General features: G+C 41.7%; 1 protein-coding gene across 2 annotated transcripts in view; it reads right to left on the minus strand.

The window, feature by feature from the left end:
* Positions 1 to 471: 471 nt before the first annotated feature.
* The window catches only part of SETD7 (SET domain containing 7, histone lysine methyltransferase), a 41,108-nt gene continuing 18,569 nt past the window's right edge, over positions 472 to 23,010 (minus strand). The window contains exons 3-8 of one of the 2 annotated variants that reach the window (XM_058550098.1): positions 21,226 to 21,427; positions 17,258 to 17,447; positions 13,042 to 13,123; positions 10,642 to 10,759; positions 7,369 to 7,526; positions 472 to 3,350 (exon numbers count right to left, since the gene is read on the minus strand). In XM_058550098.1, coding sequence (XP_058406081.1) covers positions 3,170 to 3,350; positions 7,369 to 7,526; positions 10,642 to 10,759; positions 13,042 to 13,123; positions 17,258 to 17,447; positions 21,226 to 21,427 — 931 coding nt within the window. In that variant the 3' untranslated portion in view covers positions 472 to 3,169. The other variant, XM_058550099.1, reaches the window with a different exon arrangement.

Consider the following 23,010-nt stretch of genomic DNA (forward strand, 5'->3'; position numbering starts at 1 on the left):
TAGAAAAGCTGCTAAGGAAGGATCTAGTCATGCAGGAGTTGAACTGAGACAGCTCTGAGTGAATCTCCTTGAGACCATGGCATCACGCTCACTCACAGACATCAGCCGTTTTTTGGGGAGAACATAGTTATTTCTTTCTTCCCCACCACATGGAATCTTCCACATTTCTGTTGTGATTATGATGCTGATGAAACTACCAGATTCAGCTGCTTCCTGACATATTTCCTTCCACAGCGGATGTAAAGATTCAGTAGAAAAATACATCCTGAGGCTTTCCCCCTCAGACTTTGGCTCAAACAAGGAACAAACCCTTACTTCCTCACAAGTTAATTCCTTATGGAACCTCAACCCCCTCGACTTCTTTACCTACCTACAGAACACAGTGAGTTTCAAGCTCCCCTCTGATTCCACCCTGTGACAAAGCTTTACATTTGCAAATGTGTGTGTGTGTGTGTGTGTGTGTGTGTGTGTGTGTGTGTGTGGCAGGGGGTGGGGTGGAAGCAGGAGTGACAGAGCCAGACATGGACACAGGGTAAATGGAGAGAGGTACACACAGAGGGTCCAAAGGGTACACACAGCCAGAGGGACGAGCTAGAGAGGAGAGGAGCTCCCAATATGGAGAGAGAGAGGGCAACCGAGCTGGAGAGATCAGATGGGGGTGTCGTTACATGCAGACACCCAGGTGTTCTCACAGATGAGAGAGAAAGAGGAAGGACACAGGGCAGGAGAAAGAAGAGCCAGAAGACGCAGGAAGAGGGAGGCAGAAACACAGATATGCTCAACTTGGGTGTATTCTTTTCTCTGATTTGTCTGAAGGTCACACACACGCAGCTGGGTTTTAAACTCAGAGTGTTATCATTCAACACCTAACTGAAAAACGGATTAGTTGGTTAATCACTACTTACAACTCTTAAAAAAAATTCCATTTGAATGGGGTAATTAGAGTAGCCCATTAGGACAGAGATTATACCCCACTGCAGCCTCCACCAGAGCAATATGGCCCTCAGAAATGAAACCATTCAGAGCGTAGCTGCTCTGGAGGCGTGATCTGCGCCGCCCTCTCACTGACCTCGCTCCTGGACCTGGTTCCCACCACCCAACGGACTGGGGTTAATTAAAGCCATCTTTCTCCTGAAGATAGTCACTCACTTTGGGAGCATTTGAATTAAAGCACCTATCAGAACACAAGTCCCAAGACTCTGCCCATCTGTCACAGTTTACAGAACGGTCTCTTTCTACAGAATAGAAGCGATCCTATCCTGGTGCCATATAATCTAAAACTCTATTCAGTTCCCTTTGTGGGAGATCTTTCTGGCAACCCTGACAACTTCTCACGTGTGAACCATCAGCTTGTCTCCCTGAAACCACTGCCACCTAGCTGCACCGCATGCATCACATGCACGGGCCGTGTGTTCCTGCTCTGCTGGGGAGAGGGAAGCTCCTGGAAGCCTCGCCTTGCAAAGAGGGAAGGGCCACTTCTGTCACTGTCTTGAGGGCTCAATTCCGTGTGCCCAAGAGCCGCCTGAACTGAAAGTTGTGAGCAGCCCTGGATCAAGCACTTCTGTTAAATTCTTCCTAAGAGCATGTGTAACTGACAAGAAACAGCAAACTTCCTTCTGTCTGTTTCTTTACTCTTCTCCCACTCCCAGCAAGCCTTCTCTACTCAGCCAGAGCTCACTATTGGCTATAGCTTGGAAGGCTTTAGCTTTCAAGACCAAACTGGCTCAGGCAACAGGTGCCACCATGGACAGTTGGCAGGTCGGAGCAACTGCTGCTCTCCAGGCTTCCCAGCTGCCTCATCGAGGCATCGAAAGAAGACACAGCTATGGCATGTGGTGAGGGTGCTTACAAAAACCCAAAACTCTCAGAATTCATTCAGAGCAATCCCAGTTATGTTACATACCTAATTAGCTAAACTAAAAAACAGGGGTTTTCTCCTTATTTCTGCAGTTGTGATTACACATATGGCTTGCAAAATGGCTGAAATGCTATTGATATCGTTGCTTTTAAACTATACAGATGCTATTCTTAATTCACAACGCTTTGAAGCAGGTAAGTGTTTTGAAATTACAATGGTTACGAGTTTTAGCATTAAGGTTTGATTTGTACCTAGTGACCAGTATGTCTCTCCTAATAGTAGCGATTAAAAAAAAATCAACGTTTGAATTCTGTGTCAGAAAGCAAGTTTGCTATTTGACTTTTGAATTCAATGCACTGGGCCACAAGCCAGACTGCTCTATCTTATGTACATTTAATGTGTACTTGAGGAGAAAAAATTACTAGCACTATCGTAGATATTGCAAAATTGCCACAGTTACTGCTTAGAAATACTAATTTCCCTCTTTTCTTTCTTAAAGTATATATTACAACTCTTCCATAACTTAATGCAAACAAAGTAAATTCATTTCTTCTCACATCTTAAAGCAAAGATATCTTTGTTTACATGCGAGAATAATAATTCTATAATAATACCCCGGCCCTACGAGCCAGTTCTTTATATTAGGACATAATAATGAAACGATGAGATAGAAAGAGCCAGAGAGACCTACACACTGGCACAGACACAAAATTCATTTGGAAGTTTTCTCTTGTGAAAGATATCTAAGAGAATAGGACAGAGGGGTGAAATGACTTAAAAAGTGGGGTTCTGTTTGCTAGGGAAAAAACAAAGCCATTCTATTGCAAGATACAGATCAAAGGTTAAAAGGCAAATTATACTACATTTAGAGAATAAAAATGTAGTAATTCTCCAGCCTCCATACGGCACGTATGCAAGCATGAGAACAGTTTGCATTGGCCGTAGGAAAAAACATCATGGAAAAACCACTGACTAAAAATGACTGAAAAATCCCCTTTCCCTTTTTCAGTCTAATCATTTGGCATCTCTGAACGTGGTACAGATTTAGACTTGAACCACCCAAGAACATCACGCTGTCTTATGTCAAGTGCTCGACAATACCTCTCAGTAGGACGTTGTTGCAAGGCTAGCTAATTTTAAATCTGGTATGAGTAATACAGTCAAACCTAGTTAGTATGCGAGAAAGTCGTTGCAGAGTGAGAGGATGTGATGTCACAGCATGAGCAGTCCCTGGTTGTCCCGTTGTCGGATAAACGTAGTGCATAGATCCAAGTTTCTATTCCAGGTCTCTGAAGCCGAGAGCCAGGCCTTTCACTTCTGCTGGGTGGCCTGGAAGGCCTTCAGCTCCACCTGGTACCACTCGGGAGCTTCAGGCCCACTCTTCCCCGGGGGGCTGTGGTCATAGCCGTAGGCAACAGTGAGCTCCTCATCGACCTCCACAGCTCGGAGGGTGCGGATGCATTTGATGGGCCCAAAACGGGGGTGGACAAACCTAGATATCAAGATGCGCACAGTCATTCCTGGTCCAGACCAGGAGGTTAGAAGCAAAGGCTAGGAGGGGCTGATGCAGGAATCACCCCTGCGCTCTTCCCCGGACCCCACCGAGGTCCTCACGGTGTGGTCCACAGCTCAGACAGCATCCGCTCCACCTGGGAGCGTGCGAGTGCTGTGGAGAATCTCAGCCCCACTCCAGACCTGCTGAATTGGAATCTGCATTTTAACAACACCCCCAGGTGATTCATAGCACATTAAAGTTTTAAAAGCACTGCTCTATCTTCCTTTTTGAGCATATTTGGCACTCTGTATTTATAGACCAACGATCATGGTCAACAACAACAATCTGTCCTTAATGAGAAATCAGATCCAGTGCAGCCTGTCAGCATTTCAGCTCATCTGGTCTGTAGCATCAGATTACCTGGCTAGACCTCGGGGGAAAGGCTTTTCCAGAACACTTTTGGAGTTGTAAGAAAGAGCCCTGTGGATTCGCAAAAGCAAAAAACTTCTGTATTCCACCCTATACATATAGAGGAAGTATTATTTTCTAGCATAAAAGTAGATGAAGGTTTCTTTCCAAGATAGAAGTCTGGACCTCTCTGCCAACCTGTTTCTTTAATATTTCCCTGTGAAGCCTTCTGTGAAGTAAGCAGCAACTCATCATATAACGACTCCTCTTGGAACGAGGGGCTGGGCTAACGCTATGACTACGTTCCTCTGCCAAAGGTTCCCAACCCAGTTCACCTGCACGGCTCCCTGCAGGAGAACAGGAGATAAATAAGTAATAGACTTAGTTCACCTAACAGCTGCAGAAACCCAAGATGTAAGGCATGGCCAGAAAGAACTTAGCTTTATTTTTAATGCATCTGGTCAAATCAATCTCAGTCATTTATAGTCACATTTTGAACAAAGGGCTTGAGACACCAAGGAGAATCTTCCAGGCCCTAAGTTAGATTGGCATGTGGGGTATGAGAGTGAGCACGTAGCCAGTTCCCTCCATTGGTGGTGGGAAAGGAGTGTGTCTGAGGTTTAGGGACATCTTTCATGTGGGGTAAAAAGAAACAACTTCACCCTCATTCCAAGGGGGCCTCAATGTCCACCTTACTGGGTCTCATGTTTCCTGGAAAGTACACTTGACTTGGGGTCAGAAGACTTTGGTGTGAGTCCCGGGTCCACACATTCTTACTGCCTCCTCTTGGAAAACTCACCTCAGTATGTCTGAATCTCACTTTCCTCATCTGCAAAATCATGATACTACTAGTAAACTTTATCCTACAAGAGTCTTTGCAGTGACAAAATAGAGTCACATATATAAAGCACCTCACACAGTGCCTGGCACAAAGTGAGGACGACTAATATTAGTTACGACATGTGCGTGCGTGTGTGTGTGCATGCGTGTGTGTGTGTATGGGAGTGTGCATGTGCACAGAATTCTCAGACTGTCCTCCATCACAGAGAGGATCCCTGGACCAGGCATTCAGGAATTGCTTATTAAAATCACAACTCTTTGTCTCTAAATTAAAATATTTAATTAAAAAATAATACTCCTGAAATGGAGCTCTAGTTCATTTTCTGGTACACTGAAAACATCCCGTGAGAAGGCTAAGACTTCTCTTATAAGCCTCTCGCATTTTCATTTTCCTTATTATCGTTATTTTCAGAGAGTAGAAAATGGACAGACTGAAAAGAAAGAACTCCATTTCAGTGTTGATCTTCAAGCTGGCACTAAGGTACAATGGTTAGGAGCATTTAACTACATTGACTGAGAGACCTGTGCTTCCTGCCTATGATCTGGGATAGCCATACTAGTTGCCCAGAGATACCGGGAGAAGTAAATGAGATAATGCATGAGAAGCCTTTAGCACAGCACTGACCTAGAGCAAGAGCTCAGTAAATGTTAACTGCATGATCAGCTGTCAAACCAAACCTCTGCAACAAATGGTTTGGTCCCTTGTCGACATGTTACCTATATTTCCAGCTGGGAAAGTAATTCTTGTCTATTTGTCCATTTGGCATTTTGTACTACAGTTAAAACAGCTTACAGAAGGGTTGTTTTGTTTATGTGAAAGTGTGCATAACAATACTAACGATTTTAGGAACAAATGAATACCATGAACTAGTATCTAAATTTTATATTTGATTATTATTCAGGTAGTCTTCCCACTACCCCAAATAACTAATTGGTCACACTGGGCTTGGAAAAACCCCTGAAGAGCACAAGGACTTGATTTTGCACAATTGGTTCCTTCTCTTGTCTCCTGTGCTCTCTTCTTTTTGGTGAGAAAAATCACACCCTTGCAATGAAATCACAGAACTCATTTGTTTTAAAAAGAGTTGTCTAAGTAGCATTTATTATTGTTAGTTACCACTGCTTTAAAGAGTTGTTGTTAAGCTGTGTGAAGCTTGGAATGATGCTTTGGCCTCATTCACATTGGCCATGAAAGCCTTGGAATTAATAATAGTGTCAGTTTCATTTCACATGACACATGTCCTTTGCCATTTCTACCCGCCCTTTAAACAGAAGTTGTAGCTTCAGTAATTGTTACTGGCTGCCAAGGAGAGCAAGTCACTGCCAGAACAATTTTTAAGCCATCTCAGGGATGCAAGAAGGGACATTCAAATCCTGGCAATTTTCCTACAGACTAAATGCACATGACCTGATCCTGCTTATGTTACCAACCTAGAGGACTGAGGGACTGCAAGCTATAGCTGAGCAGAGAAGCCTGCACACAGCTCCCAGGCTCCCAGGAAGAACTGGCATTCTCAGGCTGAGCTAAAGAGAGCAATGACGATAGTACAAAGAATCCCAACTGTATCCTTTAAGGAATAGTCAGAGATGCTTGACTTTGGGAAGAGAACATTCAGGGGGCACTTGAAAACTACTAAAATATTTTTGTAAGGCTACTATGTGGAAGAGAGATTGACACAGTGCACAAGAAATAAAGGGAGATAATTAGGGCCAAGGGCTGGATGTTACAGTGAAACCCATTCGGGCTCAACAGAAAGAACTTTGTAAACATCAGAGCCCAAAAGCTAATTCCATAATATCTATTTCAGTTTGTCCAGAGAGCCACCTTTGTGGATAATAGTAAGCTCCTCATCAATGGAAGTTTCCAAGAAGAGGTTCAATGAGCAGTTGGAAGGAGAGGCTCAAAGCCCGAGAGGGTGATAAGATTATTTGATTTTTTAAAAATAATAGCTTTGTTTAGATATAATCCACATATCATAAAATTCATCCACTTAAAGTGTACAATTCAGTGGTTTTAGTTGTGCAACCATCACCACTATCAAATTTTAGAACCTTTCATCACCCTCAGAAGAAGCCTCATATTCATTAGCCATCAACCCTCATTTACCCACTCCCCCCAGCTCTAGGCAACCACTGATCTATGTTCTGTCTGTATGGATTTGTCTATAGTGGACAAGTTATATAAATGGAATCATACACTGTGTGGTCTTTTGTGACTGGCTTCTTGCACTTAGCATAAGGTTTTCAAGGCTCATCCATGTGGTAGCATGTGTCAGCATTTTCTTCCTCTTTATTGTCAAATAATAGGGACTCTTTGATTTTAGGGTCTTTTCCAATACTGAGACCTCATGCTCTAGACTTAGGATTTTATTTTCCTCCTTCCTTTCACATCATAAAAGGGTTCCCTAATCTCCACTGTGCAGAGTAATTTCAATTTTCACTATTACTTCAAATAGCTATCCTTAATTTTCCAGAATGAGGCAAATGAAGGTCAAAAAGCTGCAATAAAACAGCGACCACTAAGTATAGTATTTCCACAGCATTTCTACTCTTCGAAGCACTTTTCCATTTCCTAGCCTGCCAAGGCCAAAGAGTGAGGCTGTTTAGATTCTGAATTTCAAGTCATAACAGCAAGGCCCCAGGGAGAGGACCTCGGCTATTCTGCGGGAGGGGCCTCCATCTGGGGAGGATAACACCCTGGACATGCCCTCCTCAGTCTCAGGGCCCTGAGGCGTAGATCTGCCTGGTGGCTCGGTGTCATACTTACATATCGTAGACGCAGTTTGGAGTGAAGGAGTGATTTGCCTTGTGTCCCAAGGAGGCACAGTACTTGGTTACATGGTTGTAGGGCTCAGGCACGTCAATGACCGTTTCTTCATCGAGGGAGAGGGTGTTCCCGTTCAGGGCCCAGTCCCTGCTATCGACCTGCAGAAAACAAGAAAGTGAACATTAAAGAGGACTTTTCTCCCAAGAGTTCAGAGGCCATCAGGGATATTAACTCAGTTATCCTTAAACTTCACAGTTTGAGTGCCACATACATGAAAAGAGCCTAATGCATCCCTCTGCACATTGATGGCGCAAAAGGCATGTACGGGCAGCACCAGGCAGCTCAACTGACTATTTCTTGATTTTCCCCTATCTTATATGAAAAAAAGGATTTAAAATCTCTTACAAAAACACACAAAAATATACCCAGATATCTTGAATTAAAAGTAGGCAAGTGTTATATAAATGAGCCAAAGATGGCCTCTATGTACTGGTTCCTAGGTTGTTTATTTCTTCACTGCAGGCTGAGACCTGTTACCTCAAAAGCCCACCAGCACCGAACTCAAATTTTTACACATCCAATTGTTTTGTAAATAGCAAACGAAGCAGAGTTTTAGCCATTTAGGGTCTGCTGTCATGGCATACCTCATGAAACCTCACACCACATCTGCTAACAATAGATAAGATAAACCCAGGACCATAAAGACCTCAGACTGTAGCCGTTGTCTGGAGCTCTCCGTCCCAGAGACTCCTCACCATGCTGCACGTCACCTAGACATGTCAGCCCGCTCTCTGATCCCTCTCTTTCCCATGAGTTCCCTGCCTTCCTCCCCTCTGGATGGTGGCCCCCGGGCCATAAGCCTCTGAATAGTCTCATGCTGGGAGGACATCCCCTCTCATGCAACCCTGTCCAAGCACCACCCAGTATCTATAAAGCTTGTTGTGAGCTGCTGCCTCTTGTGGTCATATCTTTTTCTTTGATCAGCCCCCAAATCTCTTGAACCCCTATAGTGAGAAAGATGAGGCAAAAGAAAAATGAAAGTAAGAACATCAAATGGAACCAGAAATAAAGGAATGAAAAACCACACTCCAGGAAAGTCCTCCACCTTTGCTATAGGGGGGCAACCAACCTGACCAGCAGACAGCGTCACCGATTACCTGTATACTTTCTTATCTACAACAGGACTCACTATCTGCAGCGCAACCAACAGGCTTCCCCTCTCCAACCCACTCCCAGCCAACACACCCCAGGATCTGTCGACGCCAGAAGAGCCTTTTGGAGCAAACAGGATCACATTTTCATACAAAACTGTTGACTCTCAGAGGTATAATATCTCTCCCATCTCTAAATTACAATTATATGGGGCTGGCCTGGTGGCATAGCGGTTAAGTTTGCATGCTCCCCTTTGGTGGCCTGGGGTTTGCCGGTTTGGATCCCGGGCGCAGACCTACACACCACTCATCAAGCCATGCTGTGGTGGCATCCCACATACACAGCAGAGGAAGATGGGCACGGATGTTAGTCCAGGGCCAATCTTGCTCAGCAAAAGGAGGAGGATTGGTGACAGATGTTAGCTCAGCACTAATCTTCCTCACCAATAAATAAATAAATTACAATTATGCTTTTATTTGTATCTGATATTCATTCAACAGATATTCACTGTCAGGCTCTGTTCTAGGTGCAGGGGATACAGCAGTGACATAAGTGAAAGAAATCCTTATGGATCTTAATATCCCAGACCTGTCATGGGACACAGATATATGGCACTTGGTACCATCTAATTTATGTGGTCACTACTTGTGTATTTTTCTTATCTCCCCAACAGAATCTAAATTTCATGAGGGCAAGGAAGGTTCCTCATTCATTTACACAGTACGGCATAGTGAGTTTCAGTACAGAGCCAGATTCTGCTATTTGGAACCCTGTCTGGACTCTGCTAGTTACTGTATTTGTGACCTTGGGCAAATGGCTTAACCTCTCTGGGCTTCAGTTTCCTTACCTGTAAAATGTTTGAATAGATAAACTATATATCAACATCCCGAGACACCTTTCATATGCTGAGTTTCTTGGACTTTCTGGATTGTCGATACTGAGGTCTGGCCATCACAAGGGGACACCGCGTGCCGGACCACAGCTCAGTTTGAGTGCCCTGACATCTTTGCCTGTGCGACTGCTCTGAAGGTGCAATAACTTGATTATTTCACGGCATTTGCCCCTTTATATTCTACAGGAATAAGTGAAAAAGTGAAGACATGAATGTGGAATATGAGCGATAAGCTTCAGTCCCATACATCTGATACAGTGAGACCAGGAGGGAGAACACCAGCCGCGCTAAGAGCATCAAACTTTTTGCCCTTAAGCAGATGCTTAAGGAAGTTAAGTGTGAGGTGAAGAAACAAAAACAAAAAACATATGAAATCTGGGAAATATACCAAAGATTGTGTCTTAAAGACAAGAGGTGATTCAACTCTTTAACTTTTTATTTTTAATTTTTTTGGCAATAGAACATTTCCTGGCAAGATGTTGACTACTGTACGGCTTTTGCATGAACAGAAGTAAGGCGCCTTCCTATAAAGCACCCTGCCCGAGATCATAAATTAATTACTGACAGCCCGATTGGACCTCAGTTTTTCAGACACTGGGTATAGTCTATTACAAAGCAGTTACTGTGTCATTACCAGCACCATCTCACCTTCTATAAAAAAGCTGTGGAACTTAAAAAAAATCATACTACAGCTCAAAATAAGGAGGAAAATATCTGCTATAGACTGAATGTGTTCCCCCAAATTCATATGTTGAAACATCCCCAGTGTCATGGTATGTGGAGGTGAGGCCTCTGGGAGGTGCTTGGTCATGAGGGCAGGCAGAGCCCTCATGAATGGGATTAGTGCCCTGCTAAAAGAGGCTCCAGAGAGCTCTCTCACCCTTCCTGCCATGTGAGGTTAGAGCACAAAGAGGGTTGTCTATGACCCAGGAAGTGGGCCTCACCAGATACCGAGTCTGCTGACACCTCGATCATGGTCTTCCCAGCCTGCAGAACTGTGAGGAATAAATTTCTGTTGTTTACAAGCCACCCTGTCTACGATATTTTTGCTACAGCAGTCCGAAGTCTGCTATAAGACAATGTCCAAGCAATTTTACCAAAAGCCAAGCTGTTTGATCCTTTACGTTTCTAGTGAATATTAAAGTAAAGGGACAAATGAGAAAATTAAGGGAGTTTGAAACAAAGCCCTTTAAGCAATCCAGTTGATTTTCCACTTCAACTCCACTCACCTCTTGGTGTGTAATTCGGACTCCATTATAAAAAGACATAACAGTATTAGGTCCCACTGCTACCTTTGCAAACAGTCCTTCTCCAGCACTGGAGATGAGAGATTCAGCAACATAAACTCTAAGTAGAAAAAAGGGTCAAATAATTTTTTTTTAGTTCGATATGTCACTCCATCTATCAACCACCAAAATATCATTATGGCTACTGAATCCAAAACATCAGTACATAATAATCTAATGAGGAAGGAAGAAAAAGTTAAACTACAATATTTTGGCATTGGAAATTGAAGAACTGGTACTTAATGTCTCCTTTAAGAGTGGGGTTTAAAATTGCTCTCTAATAAGGAGATTATTGTTATATATTCATAAAGTAACTCAGTGCTTGAGATAAGGTTTTTAAAAAAATTTTATGTTTTTAGTTAATGACAATTTCTGTTTTCCTGAACAAGTAAACCATTTTCCAGAGCTAAAGCTATACCCAAGTTTATCAATGCCAAATAGGAGGGAAAGACTGTTTTAATTAAGCCCCAAGATTAATCTTTACATGAAAGAGTGACAAATAGTTAATAAAATATATCCAATAAGCACTTCCCAACAAAGGAGTTTATAATGGGTCAGCTAACTAGGGCCCGAGGGCCAAATAGGGCTGCTGCTCATTCTTGTAAATAAAGTTCTATTGGAACACAGCCACACCTATTTGTTTAGTATTGTCTATTGCTATGTTACAAAGGCAGAGTTGAGTAGTTGCAATAGAGACCCATAAACTCTAAAATATTTACTATGTGGCCCTTTACAGAAAACATTTGCCAACCATTGGTTTATAAAAAAGCAGCCCTCATGATTACGAAACTGAATTTAAGACAAGAGAACCTGCTCCATCAACAACTACTTCAGTTCTCCGGGCACTGTGACGTAATGACTCTGGTGTAACTGGTCATCTGTAACTTTTGTTACATAGATCTTATGCTTATTTTACGGACTGGAAGACTGAATTACTGCTTCCAACTCTTTACTCTCTCCCTGTGATAGAATTACACATCTTGCCACTCGGCCATGTGAGCTTCTGGTGCTTTCTTCAGAGTATGGAGAGAATATAGCCCTGCCTGGCTGACTTTGGGCTTGGCCCTATGATCTGCGTTACTACTAGAATGTTGGCAGAAGTGACTGAATGCTAGATCTCAGGTGTAAAGAAGCATGGTAAGTTTCTGCCAGCTTCCTTGAGTTTCCATTCATCTCCACAAGAAGATGCCCCAGGGGGCTGTTGCTCCTTTAGCCTGAGTCTTGGAATGAAGACATGTGCAACAGACCTGAACCCAACTTGAAACCTGGAGTCCAGCCTAGTGCAGCTGAGCCGAGTTGAGTCCAGTCAAAAGTGGCTGAACCTCAGCCAACCTACAGAACCACGAGCATAAAATAAAATGTTTGCTTTCGTAAATCACTGATAGTTTTGAGGATATCGTGATGCAGCATCATCACAAGGACAGTCACAAAAGAAGACTGATACATACGGTCATGGTACTGTTGTTGTGTTTTGGGGCTAACAAGAGGCTAAACCCTTCCCGTTGTAAATGGACCACAGCTTCACGTCAAGAAAGAGGCCATTCATTCGTTGTGACATTGTGGTGTCAGCCCTGTTAGTTAAATCAGGGAAGAGGCCTTTTCTCAGAGGGGAACAGAACAGAAACTGAATGGAAGTCATGCTTACAAAGAGTGAGGCAGAGAGAAAACCAGCTGCAGATGGCGCTCTTGCTCATCAACAGGCCAGTTACTAGGGAATGCGAATCCCAGACAGGGTACCAGAGAAAACCAAACGGAGCGTCAAGAGCAAGAGTTTAGATGAAAGGGAACAGGACTTGACACTCTGGGAGTGAGCTTATAGAATCAGAAACTTGTAATTTATAAGCTGAAATGTTGTTATGCTTCTTATATTTTCTTTGTTTCCTTCCTGTCCCCCTTTAGTGAATAAAGAAATTACCTTGTGTTCCAGACCCCCTCAGCCGGGCTAAGTAGAAAAGGCTGCCTGAGTCTAGAGCTTCAAGGAGTGTCAAATGCTCCCCTAGGGGCCAGCATGTGACTGCAGCAGAAACTATGGCACCAGAGCCCCAAGAAAGGGGACACTTGGACAGGGCATAGCTGACTGCCTGGCCTGACTGCTCTCTCTATACGGAGGCCTCATTCTAGGACTGACACATGGACTGTTCTGTGCTTTACGGGTGGAGAAACTCTCTTACAGGGACAGATTCTATATGAGAATGAAAACACTTTTCCTCAGAATATATGAGTATTTTTTTCTGCTCAGGAACTCAGCTTGAGCAGAGAGCCACAGAGGAGCATTAGTTCCCACCACTAGGGTTATTTAACCTCACATAAACAGTGCCATTGAAACCACAAGGAAAAAATTACCTCTCGGATTCATAAGGATCTGGAAGAAGAGCATTGGTAGAAATGCAAGATGAAGTCGACTTATCAAAGTGGTACACCGAACCTAAAAAGAAAATGAAAACCTCAGTCCAGGTACAAAGTTAGGGAAGGGCATTTAAAACATTTCTCTCTACCCATGGGACCAAAAAGAATTAAAAAGCAAAAAAAAAGTTCTTCAAGTTATACCAACTAGAATGAAATTCTTCAATATAAATGGATAGCTTTTGGCTTTCCTCTTGAGTTTTATTTTAATGAATAGTCATCAGAAGTATCCCTTAAAAGTCCATCTTTGCTTTTGAATTTTGTTTTTTCAAACGGTTTAAAAGATGCTTGTGTAATTAAAATTTTTAATCAAGAAATGCTTTGTCATGAAATTTTGAGATCTCTCTGGTCAGATCAGATTGGATAACGGTTTTAAAATTTTCTTGTGGTTTTCTTCATACTAGACACAGTCTGTAGAATTCAACCACTCAGCCCTGGCAATTGTCTCCTTCACTAAAAATAAACATTCAGCCTCACGAGAATTAAGGAGAACAGAACTGCTTTTGATAAAGCATTAATAAAGTCATCTTATTCCTATTAAGGTGGTTCAGAAGCCAGTTAGTAATTTATTCCAGAAACTAAGGTATACAACTGTCCTAGAATTAACATTGATTCTCTGCAAAGGATTAGCCTTAGAGAATCCTCCCAGAGCACAAGGAAGACATGTGATGCTCCAAAGGCTAATAAGTCAAGAAATAAGTTTTGGAACTGGAGGGTTTACTCCTGCAAAGTAAATTATTTTAGGCACTAAGGCATCACAAATAATTCCATTAAGTAATTCCTTAGCAGTTACCAATGGTTACCAGGTCCTCTTTCTGTTTTTTTTAATACAATCAAAACCCAAATTAATGTCTCAGACTAAAAGTGAGACAACAATCCAGATCAGTCAGTGTCTAACCAGGAAACAGAGCGTTTGAGTATTTCAAAGAAAGAGAATTTAATTCAGGGAATTGGTTACACAGATGATGGAAGAGGTGAGAAACCAAACAGGGCAGCAAGGAGCCTAGAAACTGGCAAGAGCAGTAAGCCACAACTCTAAGCCAGAGGGACAAAGGCAGAGGTGGCGTTTCTGGAGCTCCAGAGCTAGGCAGCTCAGGGAAGCAGAACCATGGGGGACCTTCCTGGTGGGAGATGGAATCAGGAGACAGGTTGCTGCTGGAGACGCTGCTGGACAGAGAGGCAGGGCTTCTCCGTGCTCCCTTCCTCTTCGTGTCCTGGGCTACCGCTTTCCTGTGGCCAAACCCAGACAGAAGCCAGATGCACAGAGCCTGGAAAATGCAGCCTGCAAGGGGCAGAAGCCTGCAGTAAAAGCAGGGCAGGGAGAGGCTGAGGAACACATCTGAGAGCACACTGGTAATGGACCAACACAATCCATTAAAGAAGTTAGTTTGAAAAAGAAAAAAAACCCACACTTTTTGACAAAACTTTTCTGTGGAATACATGTTCTCCTGTGCAGAAATTCTCCTATGCACTTCCATGTCCTTTCCTGAGGCCAAAACTTTCCTCACAAGTGTGCTCAGTGCCAACTACACGTAAGGCACTGTGTTAGGGACTTTGCAGATACAGGAGTAACATCTCTTCCTGCTCTCAGGGAGTTGATGCCGCCTCTTCCAGTGCATGCTGTCCTCTTCCTCCACTCCCTGAACAGGCTCATGCTTCAGGCAAAGAGAAGGCCTCCTTTACTTTTCCTCCTCTCCTCTATAGTTTATACTATGACATTTGACTAGAATTCATTCATTCACTCGACAAACATTAATTCTAAGAGGTGAGCCAAGCCTTCAAGATGGAATAGGAATTAGCCAGGGAAAGGAATTCCCGTGTGGAGAGGTGAAGAGATGAGGAGAAATCCCAGCCGGAGACATAATGAGAAAATCAGCATGAAGTCAGTGGAGAACTAGAAGCAGTTTGTGGTTACAAAAGCAGAGAGAGAAAGAGTGTGGTGGGAGAGGTCAGGGAGGGCAGGTCTGGAGTAGTTTATGTGAGATATTTGCATTCTGTTCTCCTCCTCCTCCCCCAACCACTGGACACGATGGCCAAACAACCCGGTGAGACCTGATCTATCGGCTAGTCGGCAGTTCAATAATTGTAACTGAAGAGGCAGCGGGGAAGAGAAACGAAAGCAGTAGAACAGTAAAGATCTGTGCATGGGTTCTTCCGAGTCCCCCAAAGCAGTCATGGTTCTTGACCCTTTTGAGACCCAAATTGTTCAACGTATCCTTAAAATAACAGGCCTGCCAGAAGCTTGCCAATAAATCCTCCTCCCCTTTTTTTTGCCTTAAATTAGTTTGAAAAGGGTGTTTGTTATTTGCAACCAGGAATTCTAAGGAAAACAATCATTCCCCTGAGAATGCTCACTCTCACTTCCCAAAATGTGTTTCTTACTTACACCAAGAAGAATGTAATAGCAACAATGACTTTCATTATGTTTTATGGTAGATGCCAATATCCGTAATTTATAACAAAGAAATAGGTTCTGAAAGGATAAATAACTTGCCCAAGACCATAATACAGTCAATGTTGGAGTTGAGACTCAAATTAGGTGACTCTTAAGTTCAAGGCTCTTGCCACTAAAAATGCTGCCACTTCTGAAGTTTTAAAATTTGCATCACCAATTAGGATCTTCCCCTGGCCTAGTCTCCTCCTTTCTAAACATTATAACACTGTCTCCTCTCAGAACATGAGTGAAGATATTAGAGTCTGAAGTTCAAAGATTACTGTTTCACTTAAAAAAAAAACAAAAAACTCTTCATTTTGGAATGATTTTAAATTTACAGAAAAGTTGCAAAGATAGTACAGAGAGTTCCCAATACCCCTCACTGTTTCTCCTAATGTTAGCTTCCTACGTTTCTCATAGCTACATTGCTTTTAACTAAACTACAGACTTTATTCAGATTTCACCAGTTTTTCCACTAATGTCCTTTTTCTGTTCCAGGATCCAATCCAGAATCCCACATTGCATTTAGACTGCCTCAATTTTTAACTTAAAAAAACAAAAACTGAGACATTTAAAACCCAAGTTGGACTTAAATGTAAAGTGCTTGATTTCCTGTTTTTGGACAACCATCCTTTGGAAAGTCTCCTTCAGATCACAAATAGCTAAATATTATTTAGGTCTATTAATGCCTAGATTTATTATCTTTTCCACTCTTCTCCTTATATCTTAACTTGGATTGGAAATACCTGCATATATTGTTTTCAAGGACTCAGCCAATTCAAATGGCTTTCTCATCCTGTGCCACACAAAATATAAAATCTTGACTTTTTTCCTTGTATGTTTTCCATATTTTCTACAATAAATAATTTAATAATAAGAAAAAAATGTTTAGTGTGCTATACTGTACTTCTAAAAGGAAATAGGACATTTTTCTAATATGGATTCCAATGGGCTCAGCCATGTATCGAGCGCGTACTCCATGAAGATGCTAGGTTCTCAAGAGGCCAGGCATGCCAATATGCATTTACCTTTCCCAATCAGAGCTCATGCTGAATCAGCTTTACAATTCATACCAACTTGGAGATCTACCTAATTTGATTCTTGAATATCATGAAATTGTACTTCAGTTTTTTGTGAGACATAATGTTTGAAATTGATTGAATTACCACTGTCATTGTTTTATTCCTTCCCTGTTTTAGAATTATATAGCTACGCCCTTGTCATGTGGCTTCTCAGCATCTGCCACTAAAGTGCATGGTGTATATTTCCCTGTCTCACTGATGTTTGGCTTGGCCATGTGACTTGCTTTGACCAATGAAAAGTGGGCGAAAGTGACATTGTGTCACTTTCAAGCTGAGGCTTTAAGAGACATCATAGGTGTCTGCCCATGCTCTGGCCTCCTGTGCCACTTGACAAAATCTTGACCCAGGTTGCTACTGTCCCTTCAAACTGGACTCCAGAATTAAGACGTATAGAGCAGACTCAAACCTGACTAGAAGCCTCAAGTCCAGCCTAGCCCAGCCTAGACCAGCTGGAGTACATCTGGTCAGCAGACCCATTTTTGCTGTTGTAATCCGTTGAGGTGTTGAGATGTCTGTTATGCAGCAAAGCTGATTAATACACCATTAAAGTAGACCAGACAAAGAAATTAACGTCTCTCAAATAAGCCCTGACAACCTGCTTTGGGAATAAAGCAACTCAGCTGAAGCAGATTCAACTTACTTCCAGGCATCAGTTCAAAGTGAGGCCTTCCTTCTTCAGTAGATATAAGGGTAGCCAGTTTTCCTTCAATCATCTCTCCATCAATGAATTTTCCATAAAGAGCAGTCCTCTCATCAGGGTACACATAGGCTATCTTCTCTCCAGTCATCTCCCCATCTTCATTTACTTCTCCTACAAGGCTGCCTCCATCCTGATGGGAGAAGCCAAAACCCAGAAAATATTATATATAGTATTTATCTGTACGACATGAGTTCAAGAGATTTCTCTTATGCACTCCCATTGTTAAAGCACTATTATGGATCATAACAGTTTAAGAACTCAGAGCTTTTCACACGAGTGAGAAAAATATGATGCCCATCTCCCCATCCAGCCCCATACAGATAAACTGCTACAAGTTATAAGCATAGGGTGCATATAAGCCTGACTTAGAGAGTCAGAGACTGAGGTGCACTTTATAACCCCGGACAAGTAACTTGGTTTGCTATCTAGGAAACAAATATGTTATATTTGTAATATTAGTTACAAATTTAAAAATGTAAAAATTTACATTTAAAGGAAATGTAACTAAGTGTTACTTTGGGCCACTATAAATGTGATGAAGATCTGTAACAAGACAGTCTACTATTCATACCATCTCACTTCTCAACGTTGAATTTTGGATTTCTAGTCTATTAAGAAAATCTTCAGTTCAAATGTACTTAAGAATTAATTTAGCGTACACGAGTAAAGAGAGTTGTCTGCATTTTCTAAGAGATAAACAAAAGGACTTCTGGACACTGTCTTTCTGAGAATCCTATACCATCACTTTCTTTGGAGTCAGAAGGAAAAGTGAAAAAAGATCAACTAAATTCTACTCCCTTCCCCATCCCTTCTTTCTTCTCATTCGTCTTTATTTACTGCTCCCACTTGCCTCCTTCCAGGAGAGGAGCCAGCTGTGCTTCCTGTTTAACTCTGTCATTTATTAACTCTGTCATTTACTTCATTCCTAAGGGTCATTAAATGCTTTAGGGCAGAGGCTCTCATAGAATTCAGTATCCTGGTAAGTGCTAGGGACACAGTAGGTAATCCATAAATACTTTTTGAATTCAATTGGGATACCGAAAAACAATCTAATAAATAAGAAATAATCTAATGTAGGGTGCAAGAGATGTTTCTTTTTTTTTTTTTCCCCATCCAGAAGGTGCTTATGGTATAACTTTGAAAATCTAAGACATTTGTGGGTTTGATGTAACAACAGCAATGCCATGACACCTTCTAAAAGCTTGGTTATTCCCCCAACTCAAAGGTTCTAGAAGCAGCTACTCCAAGTCAGTGAAGTAGGATGACTTCTGAGTGATCCCAAAAGCTGCTTACTGAGAGACAGCAGGAATAAATAACATCAGGTACGTGATTTCTACAGTTCATCGTGGTCTTAATGCTCTTTGAAGAAAAAAGGTTATAAATTAAAAAACGGATCACAGCACTTTCACAGAAAGAAAAATTCTTGGAAGCATTTTTCACAGATAGAAAGTGCATTAGGGATGTATTATTGCTCTTTATCCTCCCCGAGTTAATTCTTAATAACCCAGCACAAATGGGGATGATACTTTCTGCAAGATCTGCCTTCAGGCTTTCTGCGATTATTGAACTGAAGGGGGTGAGAGCATTTGCGCTTCTTACATGCCGTAACTAATATAAGCCATCAACATTGCTATTTATTCTGTCTTTCTAGGGTCTCATATTTTTCCCCTTAAATACTTTAAAATTCTGGTTTTGGGGGCAAGTGAATTTATTTGTTAGAATGATAAAGCAGAGATTCTTCTTTATTTCCAAAAGGAGTTATGTATTTTTAATTAAAAACTTTACATCACTGCTCCAAGGTAAAATTCTGAAAGAAAGAAACTGTCCTTAGAATGAGCTTAGACGTACCGTAGGGAGAATCATTATTTTTTCCTCTCTTTGTTCCTGTTTTGACCCCATGTCACTAAAACTTCCTTGTCTGCTGTGTCAGGGAGTTTGGGGAAGAAACTGATGCTTTCTTTCCTCTGCTCAGTGGCTCCTCCTGGTGAGAGGAGGAATCATTCATGTGATTAGTGAGAAGCAGGGTCTGACACCCACAGACTCTCATCTCTCTCCTGGGTGGGGGCTAACAGGGGAAAGCCTGCTGCCCTCATGTGTCCTGCCAAATTTTTGCTCACCCTCTTCTGGGTCCTGGGAACTGGCAGTGCCGCAGGCTGCACCTGTTGCCCTCTCCATTCCTGTTCTCTCCTTGGGGAAGTGTCCCAGGCAGGCCTTACTCCCCCAGAGGAAACCTGCCTCTTTCTAGCTGCTCTGTTTGTAGCTGGTCCATCTGTTCAGTTCAGAGGGGACAGAGTAGAAGCCCACACCACATCTCCAATCCAACACTGCCATAATAAAACTGACATCTTGACCTCTGACACCTATGTCTATTTCTTCGTTGATTTTGAATCCAGAGAGCAGAGGGGTATGATGACCCCCTCAACTACCAACAGATACCATATATAAGAGCAAGTGTTATCAACCAAGTTAATTTTGAAAGCTTATAACTCCCCAGTGCTTCCCTCCTAAGGCAGGGTCTTCTCTTGGTATTTAATAAGATAATAATTAAGGCTAATGGCTAAAATGTAGCTGCACTTTTAGGTTTCAAAATGCAACTATATTGAGTGATGTGGATCCACTCACCTCAGTGCATCTTTGATCTCCTCTAGGGACTTTGATTATAGTCACAAGTAAAATGACAGGTAGTGGGAGAATCTGGTAATCCGTATTTTGCTTCTTTCCTACACCCATCCTCATGCAGAGAGTTCCACTTTGCCTGACTTCAAGATTCACTGTCATATCGGCAGCTCCCCCTCACTGGGCATCAAGATGCTCAAGGTGCCTACTCATGAAGCAACGAAAGCTTCAGTCTTCCTAACTGGCAAGGACCTCCACCACTCCCCTCTTCCCGCTTGCCTTATGGGCAGCAACTGCAAGGACTTCTGATCTATTGCAGAGCCTACCAAGAGGATGTGTAAATGTTTTAGTAATTATTTAAAAAAACTTTTACAATGTTTTTTTCTTATGCCCTATTCCTAGAGAATAACTAATTTTTTAAGGACAATAATGTGTAAGTAGATTTAGCTGGGACTACTTTTCTTGTTATACATGTAACAGATGCTTTGTTTTTGTTAATACTTTTTAATCATAAGAAGGTAGGGTTCAGAGTAAGAAAAAATGTATTTTGACTTAAGCTCTGGACAAAATAAAATATTAGATAAAATATTTCCTTGGGTCTATTTTCTGAAACATTTTCTGGAAATTCACTAACAACAGATGGGCTATTTGAAACGCAAACAAAAATTAGAGCATTAACTCCCAACCACGGGTTTTGCCACATCTTTTTGCTCTAATAAGCTACAGAAATATCATAAAATGTTATCAAATACTCAAAGGCAAGTTAATTTTAATCACCCTAATTTAAGGAATATAAACCATGAAGCACCCTATAAAGTAGGGAGTAGGATTGTAAAAATAAGTAACAACAGTGTAGTAAGTCTAAAAAAAGGAAATTGTTGGAGTAGTTCCTATGTATGAGAAACAGAATAAAATTAATTGCAACAATGAAATATTCCACCATCTCTTTCTATAAACCAAAGGAATATTTTAAAAAAGCAATAGATTTTTGTCTTTATGAGGGGCACTGTAAAACCAATTTGTCCCAATTTGTTTTATTCATGATTAATCATTCCTTTCCAAAACATTGAAAAGGAATTCATAGTAGATGGAAAGACCAACAATCTAAGTCAATAAGGAAGAGCAGTGAGAGGGCACAGCTCATAAACTATTGCTTTCAGCTACCATGACCCTCAAGTTTCATAGCTTCACATTTTCTAACACAGAGAATACACTTTGCTCTTTATTGTGAAGAGTCAAAGCATTGTCTTAAAACATGTTCCTTTCCAGCACAATGAAGTCACAAGGCTTACTGGGTAATATATCCAGCACACTCCATGCCGAATGTTGTCCTTATATTGCCCCTTGAAGATCAGTCTCCCATCTGTGTCGTATTCCTGGGCTGGCCCATTCAGCTCTCCGTCCACATACGTGCCCTGGAGAACGCCCCCGTCCTCATACGTGTAAACTCCCTGGCCCTGCAGGGCATCGTCCACGTAATATCCCTCCAGGGTGCTATGAGAGAAGTAGGAAAAAAAAGGGCACAGTCAGACCACGACTCAAGTCTCTTACAGGAAAGGATCATATCCGAGGAACTGCATACTCAACTCTGTTTCAACGCTCACCTGCATTCAGTGCATCTTCCTGAATTCTCCTAGATTGCTAGGGAAAATACTCCTGAGGTATGGGTAGAATTAGAAATAGGGAGGGAGATTTAATTCCTCATCTCCTGGTTCCCATTAATCCTTTTTTTCTGCTGGAGGAGATAGAGACGGAAGAAGCCACAAGTGGAAACTGAGAACAAGCCTCATCTGAGTATGTTTCCAAGGCTAGATGCCGAACAATACAGGGCAACAGAAATGCTGGTGTTACCCTTTCCATATATAAACCACTCATGCTTAATTTCCCCCAAGAGTGGTCCAGAATTCACTAGTAGTTCTCAAGGGTCTTTCAGATGGCTTGTATATAGTGGTTTCTAATAATACAGTGGTTTCTAATAATACAAATGTGGTATAGAATGTGTAAATGTCTAGAGATTTGTTTTAAGTCATTAACGTATTATTTATCGGTGACAGCCATAATTGATATCCTATCAAAAGAATCCTCTTCTATCTCTTTGGAAGATATGTGGGGATTTATTTAAGTGTGTGTGTGTGTGTGTGTGTGTGTACATGATCATGGCAAAGGGGCAAGTAAGGAAGACTGCAGGCGACACCTTGCTAATATCATTAGCAGCCTGATAAAGTTTGCAACCCATAATCCTAGAACAGAAGGAAGCTCACAGCAGTGCTCATGGTGACTTTACAAATACCTCTCTATCTCTCTCTCCTCATAAAACACTTTTGGAATTTCAATAACATGATTTCAGTGTCTGCCTCGCAAAGGTTATTATGCAATGAAACTAACTTTACCAAAAATTCCATTTATATACTGAAATTTGGGGAGACCACCTCAAATTATTTTTTAAATTTAAGATGTAAGATGTTTAGCAACACAGACAGTTTGATTATTTTAACATGTGCAGATAATATTCATTCATTAATTCAACTAACAAACGTGTATCGGGTGCCTTCCAAGGAGCAAGCACTGTGTGAAGTTCTAGAAAGCATCATGAACAAAACAAACACATTCAAACAGGAGAGAGTGGCAAGCTCACACTGCATACTGGGGACAGGTGAGACGCAAAGGGGGCCAAGAGGACCGAGGTGGCTGCACATGACACTTCCTGGTCAAGTCCTGTCTTTCTTTAATGAATGACAGAATGATCTGTAACTATTAGATGAAAAGCACAGTCTAAATAACGACAGCCTCTGATTACACTGTAATTACAGTATTCCTAGTTTCCCAAGGAGATAAATAGTTCTCTCAGTTTTGTTTGTACTATCAGTGACAAATAGGTTTAGTAAATTCATGAAGAGAATAAAGTGTATTTTAGCATAGCCCTTGCATAAATAATCAAAATTCTAAATCTCTGAGGTCGGAATTAATGAGATTCGACTGTCATTAGACTCATATTAGACCCACAATGAAAAAAAAAGAGAACAACCTTGATGGAGGATAACTAATCAACTGAGATAATGATGCAATATATACTGCAA

The sequence above is a fragment of the Diceros bicornis genome, chromosome 11 (genome assembly GCF_020826845.1).
Source record: "Diceros bicornis minor isolate mBicDic1 chromosome 11, mDicBic1.mat.cur, whole genome shotgun sequence".
Taxonomy (NCBI): Eukaryota; Metazoa; Chordata; class Mammalia; order Perissodactyla; family Rhinocerotidae; genus Diceros; species Diceros bicornis.